The following is a 15,466-nucleotide window of genomic DNA, read 5'->3' as shown; positions in this document are numbered from 1 at the left end:
GCATAGATATTATGAGTTATGATATGCTCTTGACTCCTGTCAAGATACTTTGGAATAGAAATACATTAGTCTGGAGGTGTGTTTTGAATTATAATTCTTTCTGCCATGATGGGAACTTTAAAGAAAGATTCATATCACAGAACTAATTTCCTTGGAAAGGGAAAGCTGATGCTCTCTGCTGGGAGTTAAGAAGATTGCAGACAAGGTAACCTTGGAGAGGATACCTTACAGAACAGCTGAAGAGGACTGATGATGATAATAATAATGTCAATTGCACTTAAATATTTCAAAGCATTTTACAATTATTAGCTTATTTAATCTTAACAACAACCTAGTTAAGGTAGATTCAGTTATTATCCCAATTTTACAGATGAGGAAACTGAAGCACAGAGAGGTTAACTCTGACTTGCCTAGCATCACAGAAATCGTCTGAGACAGTATTTGAACTCAAGTCTTCCTGACTCTTCTATCCTCTACACCATTTAATTGTCTCATCACCTGATGACATTGTTGGAAAAAGTTGCAATAGAAAAAAAATTTTACTGACTAGAATTGGAATTGTGATGGGAATTGCTCATAGATTGGAGGTAGTATATTTGTCACCACCACCTTTCTGCTGGGAGGTATAGAGAATAGTTTGTAGACTGATGAATAAAACAGTGGATGGTGAGCAGGGAATACCAATGATGAGCAACTGTGAAAGTCCATTAGAGATTCATGCTAATGCTTTGGACCAGGAACAGTACAATTGAGAGCTTACCCACAAAATGATGATAAGTATCTGAGATGGTAAAGACCTGGGCTTAAAATCTGTGTGAACTTTGAGTGATTCTTAATTTTTTCCTTTCACCTGTAAATAAATTGTATCATTCTTTGAGCCATGGGAACATGTCTGATATTGAAATCATCTCCGCTACCTAAACCACATCTCATACCCACCTTCTCTGTATCTGGCAATGTTACTATCAGTCTTAAATCAGCCATGCTCAAAGCTTTTCAGTTGAAGGGGCTCAGGAATCTGAGCTGTATATGGTAAGGGCAATGAGAATTGCCTCTGGATCCTTCTCACTTGGAAATTTTGCAGCAGAAGGAAGTAAAAGTGTCTCTGTGTGTGTGTGTGTGTGTGTGTGTGTGTGTGTGTGTGTGTGCATGTGCACGTGTGTGTGTGCTTGTATGTGTTTGGAAGCTGAGGGTAGAAGTGAAAAGAACTCAGGAGACACAATCTCTTCTTAAAAAAGAATTGATAATATCCTTATCTGTCCTATCAGCTCCTAGGATAAACTTTGGGAGACAGAGCAAAACCAATTCTCTCCTTCAAATTAATTCACAACAAAATATAAATGATGAGTTAGCAAGTGTAATATGGTACAAAAATGTATAATAATCACTTCTCTGGCTTACTGTCCTCACCCAGAAGATAAGGGAACTTCTCTATCAAATACTAAGGGACCTAAGGTCAGAAAGACTCATCTTCCTGTGTTCAAATCTAACCTCAGTCACTTATTACCTATGTGACTCTTGACAAGTCACTTCACCCTGTTTGCTGCAGTTTCCTTGTTTGGAAAATGAGCTGGAAAAGGAAATGCTAAACCACTCCAGTATCTTTGCCAAAAAATCACCAAATGGGATCATGAAGAGTTTGAGATGACTGAACAATAACAAAACCATTAGATATTTTACCCTTTTGTAAACAAATCACTTAGCCTTTCTTTGTCTCAGTTTCCTCATCTGTAAAATGGGGCTAATAATAGCAACTACCATTAAGAATTGTTATGAGGCTCAAATCAAATGAAATAACAATTGCAAAACACAGTGTCTGACACTTAGTAAGCACTATATAAATGTTAGCTAATACATACATATATATGCACACACACACACACACACACACATATATATATATATTATGATTCTGATTCAGTATTATTAATAATGTCACTAAGAAAACCAATCTGAGAATTCAGAATGAGGGATCCTTATTTTTCTTTTGACTCCATCACTAAGTGGTCACAGATTCATCTATGTACCAGGACCATGAGTGGAGAAAGCCACTTCAGTGAGTGTGGCACCTGGTTTTAAAAGACTAGTCCTTCAACTGTTGGGTTTTGTTTTTCTGCAGGCCCTGCAATACCTGTTGGTGTGGATGTGCAAGTGGAAAGCTTGGACAGTATCTCGGAGGTGGATATGGTATGTAACTATAACCCAAAGCTAGTCTTGCACAGTCAGTGAGGAATGCAATGATCCAATGAGGATTAGAAAGGACTTTTTTTTACTGGTGAGAATGCTTCCATTTGTCCAATTTGTGCATATGAGCAGAGAAACAGATCCTCAACAGAACCATACATAGTACAGTGGAAAGAGCACTGGAATTGGAAACAGAAGTCTTTCTTTTAAATTTCAACTTACCATTGGACATGGAGTCATTTAATCTTTCCAAGACTCAGTTTCTTCATCTGAAAAATAGATAGATAGGATTTCATTTATTTATTTATTCATTTGTTTGTTTGTTTATTTGTTTGTTTATTTATTTATTTTTTAGATTTTTTCGAGGCAATGGGGTTAAGTGGCTTGCCCAAAGCCATACAGCTAGGTAATTGTTAAGTGTCTGAGGTTGGATTTGAACCCAGGTACTCTTGACTCCAAGGCCAGTGCTCTATTCATTGTGCTGCCACCGCCACCCCCATAGATAGGATTTAGAACAGAGATTATCTCCTCCAACCCTTTCCCCTTGTGGATGAGGAAACTAAGGCCTAGAGAGGCCTTCATCACTACCTCTTTGCTTCCCTGGCTTCTTTCAAATCCCAGCTTCTACAGGAAACCTTTCCTTAATGCTAGTACCTTTCCTCTGTTATCTCCAATTTATCCTGTATTCATTTTATCTGTAGGTATTCATTTTCAGGTTGTCTCCCCACATTAGATTGAGTTTCTAGAGATTAGGGATTGTCTTTTGCTTTTTTTCTATCTCAAGTATTTAGTACAGTTTCTGTTTAATAGTTGCTAGCTGACTGATTGACCACAAGCCAGGGCTCCTTCCATTGTACCATGCTTCTTCTCTCCTTGTAGAACATATAATAATAAATATTATTTATTCAATAAGTGGCAATAAAAATCTGCATTAAAGAGAAACTGAAGCACAATTAATTAGCAAGACTAGCAATTGTCAATAGAAGGGATCCAAGATCCCTTAATAGCTAAGGAGCTCTTTGACAGGCAAAGCAACTCTTTTATACAGTTGGTTTACATAAAGTATCATTGATGCAAATTAAATTAAGACTATGATTAATTTATCATGAAGATGAAGAGTGGGCTTACATTTAGTTTGACTTAGAGAATTGATTTCCAGGACCCAGGGAAACAGGGGGGAAAACAGAGTTGACTCAGGTACCCTGAAAGTCTCATGATGGGCAAACATACTATGGCCAGGTTGATTCTTTTCCTCTTCCTTCCCCCTTCCTTGGTGAGCAAAAACTTACAGATTTTGAGTCTTTGTGGTCAGGTTGTAGATTATAGGAACAAAATTTGATCTATAAATATTGATTCTAATGATTAGAAACAATCCTTACTCTTTCAATCAATAATTAATAAATGATAAGAAAATAAAGTGAGGTGTCAATTTTCAGTTTCACACATAGCTCATAACATTTCTAGGAGGAAAACTCTTTATAAGCCCATTATGAGATTGAATCTGTTTGCTTTCATTAGAAGCTGGCTCAGAGCTCTAGGTCTATTGAAGGCTCTGCTTGCTGTCCTTTTCTCATTCCATGATGGCAAAGAGGTCTTTGTATGGTCTGGTGCTAATTGAATAACCCCTTCCACCTCCCGTAAAAAACATAGCACACATTTGAGAGACGTATAAAAGAGAGATGTGTAAGGGTCTGTAGAAAGCTAGAATTCAAAGTGCCAGGTCATTTGTAATACTCTAGTTTAGTCTCCTACCTCAAACCTGTTTTTTTTTTCAAATTCCAGTCACTTAGGGAGTCAGGTGTAGATACAAATCCCCGCGGTTGGAACCCTCATTTAACAGGATAATATCAGATCTTCTGAGGAAGTACATTTTTTTGTATTAAATGAATGTTTTTTTTCAATTACATGCAAAAATAGTTTTCAACATTTACCTTTTTGTAAACTTCTGAATTCCACATTTTTCTACCTCCCTCCTTTTCCTTCCTCCTCTCCATGTCAGTAAGTAATCTGATATGTTATACATGAATAATCATGTTTAGTTTATTTCCATCTTAATTATATAATGAAAGAATAAGAACTAAAGGGAAAAACATGAGAAAAAGAAAAAGCATAAAACAATTTTTTAAAAGTGAAAATAATATGCTTTAGTCTGCACTCAGACTTCATAGTTTTTTCTCTGAATGTGTATGACATTTCCCATCACAAGTCTTTTAGAATAATCCTTGACTGGAGGATATATCTGAACCCATAAGAACAGCTCAAATGGACTATAGCATGATCCTTGAGTTGACCTCACTAGACCAAAATAGTCTGAAGGAGCCCCACAACTTATGTATGGCGATACACACACAAGGAGATATGTGATTAATAGCACCAGAAATGACTTCTTTTGGAATGTGAAAGTGCCATAAGGAATATTTGTTCATACATAAAAAGAGACATCAATTGTAGAAAGTACAAGTTTCACTGAAAAGATTGGTGTATTCCATGGATCAGGGTCATTCGTAACTAAAAAACTGCTAAGGTTTATCTTCAGGGTCACCATTCCTCTTCTTTTCTTTCCTTTTTCTCCTTTGTGCTCTCTCTTTTCTATTCATATCCCACTCTCCAAGGTGTTTGGTACTCACCTACCCTCTTCCCATTCTCCTGTCTTAAAACTTACTCATGAGAGATGTTCATATTACTTTATACATCGCAATATGACTTTAAGGTAATGTATTACCTTGCTGGGAGGCATTTGTATATAAAGTCTTATCTCTAGTTATAAAGGGTAGAACATAAACTCTTTGAGGGCCAAAATTATGTAATTAAAAATTTTTTTGAACCTGTAGTGCTTGGTTCAATGTTGTACACATTATAGTAGTTAATAAATTTTTGTTCATTCATACAGCATTAATTGAGTGCTAAGTGCTAGAGGCATTGTGCTGGAGCCCTGGGAAGACAAAGAGAAGAAGAGTCCCTGCTCTTAAGCAGCTTACAGTCTAGCTGGTAGACACAACATGTGCATATATATACTTATGAATATGCAAAATGGGTATAACATGGATCTAGATAAAATAATTCGGGTAGGTCAGGAAAGGCAGGTGACATTTAAACAGAACTTTGAAGGATACCAGGGATTCTAAGAAGTTTAGTTGAAGAGGAAGTGCATTTCAGGAATGGGATACCACCAGGACAAAGACACAGAGATAGGAGATAGGAGATAGGTATGAGGAGCACCAAAAAACCCAGTTTGGCTAAACACTAGTGTGCAAGAATGGAAATAATGCGTAATAAGGTATGTTGGGGTTGTCTGTTGAAGGATTTATTTTTTTATTCATTGTTAAATATTCCAGGGATCAGCTAAGGAGGTGGAAGGAGATATTTTGGAGGTAGGAGTGTGGATCTTTCTTAAAGTATCTGAAATCACACTAAGTAGACAACTGACAATTCCTCCTAAGGGGAAAAATAAGATCAACTCTTATAAGGGTTCTGTTTTTAGTGTTATCTCTTGAAATTACATGGTATTATTTTGTTTGTTTTTATTCCTCTGTTTGCATATTTTATCTCTTTCACACAATCCAAGCTCTCTTGGAACAGCAACTATTGCATTTCGGTCTATATTCTCAATGTTTAGCATAGTGCTTAACAGTAGTGCTCACAATGCTCATAGTAGGCACTTGATAAAATGTTTGGATTGAAATCATTGCCAATTGTCCTTTTTTTCTTTCTCCTGTAGGATTTTACAATGACTCTCTATCTGAGGCATTATTGGAAGGATGAACGTCTATCATTTCCCAGTTCTACTAATAAGAGCATGACATTTGATGGGAGGCTGGTGAAGAAAATCTGGGTCCCAGATGTCTTCTTTGTTCATTCCAAAAGATCATTCACTCATGATACCACAACTGATAACATCATGCTCAGGGTTTTCCCAGATGGTCATGTCCTTTACAGCATGAGGTAAGGACCCCATCCAACTGTGTTGTCCCAACAGGTACCATCTGGAGATCTTGTTAGACACGGTGGCTTCTGAGGTGATTAACAACATCTCCTAGGGGTTGGGAACTGGCCAGGCTTCAGAGAAAAGTCACATAAGCCAAAATCGTTTCTGGATAAGCCAGAGAAGTGCAGATGAGAAAGATGAACTTGTTCAAGTAGGGTTGGATAAATCAATGCTATGTTATTAAAGGAAAGCCCATAGTGTAACACTGGCGGATTTGACTGTGAAAAATAGAGCTGATTAGCCAATGCTTGACTCTAACTCTGCTGGATGACAGGGTAGAGCTGACTAACTTCTATCTCTTTCTGAGAACTGAAGACTGGGAGAAAGAGTTAGTTTAGAATGTCTTTTCTCCAGTTATTACTTTCTCCTCTTTAACTCTTTGTCTCTGAATATTTAATCCAGCCACACACCTTGTTATAGGCAACAGCAAACTTTTTAACATAGGGGCAAATAAAAGTCCTTAAGTCTATGTGATCCCTTTCTCTGTTTTTTTGGAGTTTCTATCAGAAGAAAAGTTATGATAATTACAGTGGCTTAGGGTGAGCAAATTTCCTAACATTAAAAATTTTGACTCTCTGATCTGATTTAAATTTTTGCTTATCTCCACCTAACTCCTGGCCTCTTTACATTTGAGGGGGGAAAATCATGAAAGGAGAAGAGTTTAGGTAAAAGAAATAGCAGAGTAAATTAGGATAGCATATCTCTGTTCTTTTGAAATTGAAGTTATGGAGAACAAGTCTACCTCCTCTCTTTTTGGTGCCATTGTTAGAGTCAGAGCACCATGTTGGGTGGACCATTGTAGTGAACAATTGACATTTTTCACATATTTACTGAAGCAGACATTCAGAGAATTCTGGATGGATCAGGCAGATAACAGATGAAAACTATCACTGGAGGACTATAGTGTGGCTTTTTTTTTTTAACCTTTCATTTAGGTAAGAAGTAGATTGTATTAGCTTTGTGACCCTGGGTAGGTCACTTAATAGCTAAACTGCCTAATACTTAGTTTGAAAATCTTAGAACCAGCATAATTCTAATTTACATTTTGTGACTAAGCAGAAACAAGAAAATGAAGAGTTTTTAAGTCCATGTCTTAGAAGGCTTAGTTGAAGAACTTGGAAAAGTTTAGTATAGAGACAAGAAGACTCAAGGGCATTGCATAGTTAGCAAAGGCTTGTGTGGAGGAAGGATTAGAGTTATTCTGTTTTGTTCTAGAGAATAGAACCAGGAGGAATGGGTAGAAGATTCAAAGGTACAAATTTGAACTTAATGCAACTAAAAACTTTTTAACAATTTTTGTTGTTATTTAGTGATTTTTCAATCATGTCCAATTCCATGTCCAATGACTCCATTTGGGGTTTTCTTGCCAAAGATACTGGAATAGTTTGCCATTTCCTTTCACAGCTCATTTTACAGATGAGTATACTGAGGCAAACAGGATTAACTGACTTGTCCAGGTTACATAACTGAGACCAGATTTGAACTCAGAAAGAGTTCCTGACTCCAGGCCTGGTGCTCTATCTATTGTGTTACCCAGCTGCCCCCTTCTTAACAATTAGTGGAACTGATTTGAAAAATGGTGGTTTCTTTCTTCTTAGAGATCTCCAAAAAGCATGGAACTTCTATAATGTATGTAGAGTATATGATATAGTGAAAATACTCTTCTAAAAATGCAGGGGAGACTCCTTTTTGTGGATGGGTTGGCCTTTGAGATACTAAATTCTTAAATTCTGTAGTCCTGGAGTCAGGAACATATTTAAGTAAAGTATTTACTAAAGATGACATGGTAAGTTAGTGGTAGGGACCCACAGACCATGGCTAATTATTTTATTATTAGAAGGTTTGTGTGTGTAGTTTTAACATTCTAAGATCTGCAAACCATTGAAATTCTTTAAGAAAGTAAAGAGATTGCCTTTCTCCTCATAATCCTTTGTTCTTTCCAGGGTAAAAGTTAAGAAACAAAAAAGAAAAACAAACAAAAAACTCAACTCTCATAAAAAACCAATTAACTCCCCCCCCCTTTTAAAAAATTCTCTAGGATTACAGTCACTGCAATGTGCAATATGGATTTCAGTCACTTTCCCTTGGACTCACAGACATGCTCCTTGGAGTTGGAAAGCTGTAAGTTGTTTACTTATCTTAAATTACCGGCCTTCCTTCACTTTATGACTTCTATGCCTCTTGTGACATTTTAGCCATCACCAGTTTAGTGTGACCTGCCAGCAAGAAGTGCTATTTATTGCATTTAAACTTAGTCCATGTTTTTGTCTGTTGCATGATTCTGGTTTAAAAAACAGAGAAGTCAAATTGTCTCTCGTCCACTCCCTCTCTAAGATGCATACACAGATGAAGATTTGATGTTGTACTGGAAAAATGGTGATGAATCCCTGAAAACAGATGAGAAGATTTCTCTGTCACAGTTTCTCATTCACAAGTTTCACACAACGTCCAGACTGGCTTTCTACAGCAGTACAGGTATTGGATCTTTGCTCCTGCCTAGCTGAACACAAGGGGAAAAGACCACACCAGAATGGTTCCCCAGTTAACCTCTGCTGAGTAAACTGGAGGTGACATTTCTGCAGTTTGTCCTAAACTTGTTGTTACTTGTTATTACTAGTTCTTCCTTTATTGCAGTATTCACTATCACCAGGTTAAGCTTGGTCAGGTCTTCCAGACTCAAGACCAAGAAACGTAAAGAAACTTTGTTGGGAGGGCTGAATGCTAGATTGTAAGGAAAGGACGTCGGTAGGAAATCAGGCTCTACTAACTTTTGGGGCAAGTCACTAAACTTGTCTGGGTCTCAGTTTCCTTATCTGTAAAATGAGGAGGATTGAAAGAGAGCTACTCTCAGTCCACTCTAGTGCAGGCCCTTGTCACCTCATGCCTCAATTATTGCAATAGCTAGTAGCGGGTCGGCTTGCCTACCTCGTCTCTCTCATTCTAATCTAGCCTTCATTTAATGATTCTCCTAAAATGTAGGCCTGATTACCTACCCCACAATCTTCCCCATCTCCACTAGAGAGAGACGCACACACATATCCACACACATACCCACACAAGCTCCCTGTTGTCTCCAGGGACAAATACAAAGTGCTCTATTTGGCATTCAAAGCCCTTCATAATTCTGTCCCATCCTTCTTACATCTTACTCCCCAACACATACTCTTCAATCTAGTGACATTGACCTCTTGGCTCTTCCATAAATAGGATATTATCCTCATTTTACAGATGAGGAAACTGAGGCAACAGAGGTTAAATAAGTTTCCCAAGGTTCCATAATTGGTAAATGTCTGAGATCAGACTTGAATTCAGGTCTTCCTGACTCCAGACCCATCTCTCTCTATCTGATATTCCATTTGGTATCTATCCATTTTCTGTATATTAGTCTGTTTTCATCAGATTAATATGTGGAGATATGGAGATAAAAATATTTGTATTTCCTATTTCATTGGGTCATTGTAAGGATCAAAAAAAGTTAAATAATAAATTATGTGCTAATCAATAAACTAATAATGTAATTAATAATTAATACATTAGTTAATTAGCATTGAAGGTAAGTAATTTAATATTAATTAATAAACAAATTGATGCTAATAATAAATAACATAAGATACTATTTAGAAGTTAGTATAGTTATTACACTTTGGATGGGGATATGCTTGTAAATATTTAACAAATGTCTCCTAGGAAAAAAAAGTACACATGATACACTTTTAAGTTTAATCTACATTAGTAATTTGTAATGATTTGTAATGTTTCTAAGATGTAAATGATTACATTGAAAAGTCAGCAGTTGGGGGGCAGCTGGGTGGTTTAGTGGACCATTCCTGCAATCAAGATGGATCTGAATTCAGATTCAGAATTTACTAGCTGTATGACCCTAGCCAAGTCACTTAACCCTGATTGCCTCCAAAGTAAAAAAGAAAATTTAGCAAAAGCTGGCTCCAGCACATTCTGTTTTGGGACAACAATATTGGTTCCAAAGAGAGTTAGAATATGTAAAACAGGCCAAAGCAGGGTGTAAGTGAAAAAGTGTAGCATGTAGCATGTAGCATGTAGTAGATTTGGAGTCAGAGGGTATATATGGGTTCAAATTCTGACTTTGGCACTTACTGCTGTGTCATCTTGGGAATGACACATCATCTCTCTGGGCTTGTTTTCTCATCTGTAAAATGAGGGGTGAAGACGGTGGGGGGGGGGAATGAGCAACCTCTGAAGTCTGTTCCAATTCTGAATCTATGGTCCTCCACATTTCAAGTCAGATTTTAATTCAGTGAATATTGCTGGCCCCTGAAGATAGATGAGTACCTCAGGGGAGAAGCCACCATTAATGAAACAAAATCTGTCCAGCTTTTTGGCATTGTCACTTTATCCCAAGTGCTCTAGGACCTTTTTATTGTTGTTTTTTATGGTTGAATCCAAGCTTCTACTTTGGAGAAGAATGTAGTGTTTCAAAATGTCCCTTTCACTTTTTCTCCTCAATCTCCTTTTAATACAATTCCAAAATATCAGAGTTAGAAGGACCTCAGAGGCCACTAAAAACAAACTGCTCCTATACAGCCTGCTACAATCTCTCCTAAAGTCTGACCCTCAGGGGCAGCTAGGTGGCGCAGTGTATAGAGCATCAACCCTGGAGTCAGAAGTACCTGAGTTCAAATCCGGCCTCAGATGCTTAATAAGTACCTAGCTGTGTGGCCTTGGGCTAGCCACTTAACCCCACTGCCTTGCAAAAAAAAAAAACCCTTAAAAAAATGTTGTCCAAAGTCTGACCCTCTGAGAATTCCAGGAGCAATAGATAGGAGAAGGCAATTACAGTTATAATGAATGGTTAAAAAGGCTGACATGGGGGGAGGGAGGAAGGAACTGTTTCATTTTCTACTTTTCTCACCATACCCTCCTATTTCAATTTGGTGCAGGGATGGTTCATTTTCAGTGTCCCTCTGTAAGCATACTCATTTCTCTCACTCTGGTATACGATATGCTTCCCTGGTCTATTCTTGGCAGGTCCAAACCATAACAATACTCTTTTGAGATCTCTATTGCATTATTGAGTTGTATTTTTTTGGTCTTCTCTATTTCACTAACCTTTCATTGAGGGTTTTCAATGGTCTCAAATGCAGTGTGCTTGGTTTGTTTTTCTCTTCAAATGAGTTACTCTATATCACCCCGGTGAGCCTACCATCACAATGATAACCCAATAGATGTTATCTCAATGGCCTCTTTTAGAACATTTGATGCTCATTTTAAAGTTCCTATATTTGATCCCCATGTTTCTAAGGCAACTATCACTCTTGGAACCCCTTAGCATTAAGGCAAAGCTATCAGAAGAGTTCATAAAGGGGGCCTCACTCCCTCCCTCCAAAAATAAAAGACTCCATGCAAATCCATGGTTTAGTGGGATTTCACAGAATCACAGAACCCTACAGTCATAAAGGAACAGAGAACACCGAATCTATTTATTTTAATACTACTCAATTTGGATGAATGGGAAGAAAAGGGAATAATTAGGATGAGCTGATTTAATGAAATAAAGGATGAAGGATAAATGTTTTATGGCATATACTTTGAGTTCACTCACTTATTTGAATATAATCTCATACTAACCTTGAGTTACTTTTGTTTTTTGTTTATTTTGCTGTTGTTTTGTTTAGTAGTTTATAGCTAAATCCAAATCTTAGTGAGCCTTCTTCAGGGTTTTCTTGGCAAAGATACTGGAGAGGTTTTCCATCTCTTTCTGCAGTTCATTTTACAGATGAGGAACTGAGTCAAGCAGGGTTAGGCGACTTGCCCAAGATCACAAAGCTAGACTGGATTTGAACTCAAGACTTTCTGACTCTAGGCCTGGTGCTCCTCCCACTGGGCCACCTAGGTGCCTCCATACAAACCTATCCCCATTAAAATTACCTCCTATATTTGAACAAATACTGAAGCATGCAGTTAGAAATATAACTAGGGCAGTGTCAGGCTATGAGTTGGTAATACAGAAGTCCATCATTGTTACTCCTATCATTTCCTCCACATTTATAGAGATTAAGATAAAGGCTTCAAATCACTTTGCCAATGAGTCAAGTATCCAAGTTCAGGCTCCTTAACTCTAAATATTCTCACCAGATTATAGATATTAAAGTCCCAGTTTCTTATGATTGTGGCCATGTAATATTGTTCACTTTCTTAAGTTATCCTGGCATTTCTCCCTATTTAGCATATTACTTGGGGATATTATGTGGTGTTAAGTAATATAGATTGAATTAATAGGTTTTTGAAAGCCAGCCATAAGTTCATATTAAGAAATATTTTGACTTCTTTGAAATTCATATAACTATTTTTTGGACTTGTGATTTAATTGGTTTAAATCAATATTGAACTGAAATAATTTCTATATTATCAATCTCTGAAATGCTAATGGATATTCTATATTTATGTCTGTATCTAGATTTAAATCTAGAACTGAAACCTGTTAGAAATGCATTTCCAGTTCTCCTTAAAACTATAGATTTAACTTTTCAATGGAATTAAAAAAATACAAATGTTCAATTCATTCATGAAGTAGACTTTTTTTTAAAAAAATTCTGTTAAAAGTGAGAGATCTGGGAATGAAAGAATGCTAGGAATGGTATTTAGGGGTTTTAGTTAAAATTATACTTTATTACATTATTTGTTTTGATTAACAGGGTGGTACAACCGACTGTACATTAACTTCACCTTGCGTCGCCACATCTTTTTCTTCTTGCTCCAAACCTATTTCCCTGCTACCTTGATGGTCATGCTTTCCTGGGTGTCCTTCTGGATTGATCACAGAGCTGTGCCTGCCAGAGTTTCACTGGGTAAAAGATATTTTGAAAAGTTCAGAGTGATATTGTCAATTATATACTGTATGAAAAAAATATGTAAACTCCTCAGATGCAGGATATACTTCTTGCCTAAGTTGTTCAAATTGTGAGTTATGACTCTACTGAGACATGGTGAAAAAGAAAATCCAAGTGACACAAACAGTTAATGAGAGGAAAAAGTTAAAGGTGTTGTACCCAACATTCCTTTAGTGATTTATATATCCATCAATAGACTATCAGACAATGAGATCAAAAGAGAGAGAATGCTTAAATGCAATATTAAAGCTAACTTTTACTAAAATGGGGCTGTAATCTGAGTTCTGAAGAGGTTGAGCTGTAGCTATTCTCATACCACTGTTGTAATTTTCAAGTCTGAACATTTCATAGAAAAGAGGCATCATAATACAATAGAAAAAGGGTTGAATTTGGAGAAGGAAGGACCTGGATTTAAGTTCTGACTCTGCCACATAATACGGTATGAACTTGAGCAAGCTAGGCACCTCTTTGGGCCTTCATTTCCTCATCCTACCTGTTTTACCTTGGCCAAGATACATCACCTCTCTGGGTCTCAGTTTCCCTGCTGTAAATGAGGAAGTTGGACTAGAAGGCTTCTCAAGTCTAAATCTACATTCTGGGACAGAATCTTCCTGGAACATATCTAGCCATGTTATTGTTATTTGTCCTTCGTTCTTGAAGAGGACCATGACGTCAGGTAGGTGATGCCATGATGTGCAAATGAATTGGATTAAGTGAGGGGGCCCTGTGCAAAGTAAATGTGAGGCAAAGGCCTGGTTATCTTGGGGAGGTGAAACCTGTTCTGCCATGAAAATGGCCCTGTTGCTTGAAGGTTAGAGCCTGAGGACTCTAGTTGGGGGAGGTGATGAGGAAAACATATGATAAAATCTCTCAAAAATTTACAGAGAGCAGGTATATGTATTTGTGAGTCATGAATCACACTAGCAGTTTTGAAAGGAAACAAATTTAAGTCAAATTTTAATTTTTTAATCTTATTTTTATTAATTTTTTGTTCATCATTTTATTTCCATTTCATTCCATTTCCTCCTTCTTCCCCCAACCAAAGAGCCATCCCTTGTAATAACAAAAAGATCTAAGAAAGTCAAAAAGCAGCCAAGTCAATTAATTTTCAGATATATATGATGGAATAACCAAAATTTCACACGCTTAGTCTTCCACTTCTTCAAAAAAAAAAAGTGAATTCAGTGTCTGAACTAACTTTGTCTGTGGGGTGGGGTGGGGGGGCTTTCCAGGTAGTACAACTGTCCTCACCATGTCTACAATCATCACTGGTGTTAATGCTTCCATGCCCCGTGTCTCCTACATCAAGGCCGTGGACATCTACCTGTGGGTCAGCTTTGTGTTTGTGTTCCTCTCCGTTTTGGAGTACGCAGCAGTGAACTACCTGACCACTGTACAGGAGAGGAAGGAGAGGGAACTTCGAGATAAGGTGAGAAAGAAATTTCCTCAATTCAGTTTGCCTGACAAACAAATAATAAGGATTTATTCAGTGTAATAGGCACAGCTTTTAAGTTTTGGGAATACAAATAATAGCAAAAATACCTGCCTTAAAGGAACTTACTTTCTAATGGGGGAAGAGACACAGTGGGTTGGAGCAGGGTGGAGAAGATTGTAGAGTGAGGGGTTGGTGCTAAAATCCAGACAATCATAGCTTAAGCCTGGCCAACCCATCTCTAAAATGGAGTCCTGAAAGGAACTCAAAAATGAGAGAAGAGGGATGATGTGTAGAGATGTTTTTAGGATGGGAAGGTATATAGTGCTTAGGGAATTTTCAGAATGAGTGGGTAAAAGTCTGGAGAGTTAGAAGCATAGCTCGGAGAAGAATGGAGAAAAGAGAGATGCACATGTAAAGAAATTCCAGTTGAAAGGTTGGCAGAAGTATTCAACTAAAATACCCAGCTAAAAGGGTCACCAGAAGGGCCTATTTTTCTTACGAGTCAATCCAACTCTGCTTTACCTTCCCCAAAGTGAGGGAGCATAGAAGAATTCTTTTTTTTTTTTTTTGGCAAGACAACAGGGTTAAGTGACTTGCCCAAGGTCATATAGCTAAGTAAGTATTAAGTGACCAAGTTAAGATTTGGACTCAGGTCCTCTTGACACCAGGGTCAGTGCTCTATTCACTGTGCTACTTAGCTGCCCCTGCATAGAAGAATTCTAGAATGCGAAAGGCTTCTTGGTTTAGTTTGGTCTGGCCCAAAGAGAAGTTTAAACACCCTTCCAAGGGTCTTTTGTCTCATTGATAAATGTAGAAACTAGAGAAAAATAGATTCCAACTGAGAATCATATAAGAGAGAGCCATGCTCTTTTGGGCCAATGGCAAGGGAAGGAAAAACCATTTTGCTCATAAAATAACTGTAAGTTACTCATTTTATTAAAATAAGAAAAAATTTAGATCAATGATATCCATAGATCTCATGGGACTAAGATATTA

The 15,466-nt window shown here is 37.4% G+C and overlaps 1 protein-coding gene across 1 annotated transcript in view; it reads left to right on the top strand.

The window, feature by feature from the left end:
• Nucleotides 1-15,466, top strand: part of GABRR2 (gamma-aminobutyric acid type A receptor subunit rho2) — a 69,514-nt gene that overhangs the window by 40,893 nt on the left and 13,155 nt on the right. Inside the window, exons 3-8 of the mRNA XM_074187140.1 lie at nt 2,120-2,187; nt 5,903-6,126; nt 8,208-8,290; nt 8,504-8,644; nt 12,841-12,993; nt 14,268-14,464. Of these exons, the coding sequence (XP_074043241.1) occupies nt 2,120-2,187; nt 5,903-6,126; nt 8,208-8,290; nt 8,504-8,644; nt 12,841-12,993; nt 14,268-14,464 (866 nt within the window). The remainder of the gene's footprint in view (nt 1-2,119; nt 2,188-5,902; nt 6,127-8,207; nt 8,291-8,503; nt 8,645-12,840; nt 12,994-14,267; nt 14,465-15,466) is intronic.

The sequence above is a fragment of the Macrotis lagotis genome, chromosome 5 (assembly GCF_037893015.1).
Source record: "Macrotis lagotis isolate mMagLag1 chromosome 5, bilby.v1.9.chrom.fasta, whole genome shotgun sequence".
Taxonomy (NCBI): domain Eukaryota; kingdom Metazoa; phylum Chordata; class Mammalia; order Peramelemorphia; family Peramelidae; genus Macrotis; species Macrotis lagotis.
Note: the sequence above shows the minus strand (reverse complement) of the source record. Positions and strands in the feature narration are given on the sequence as shown.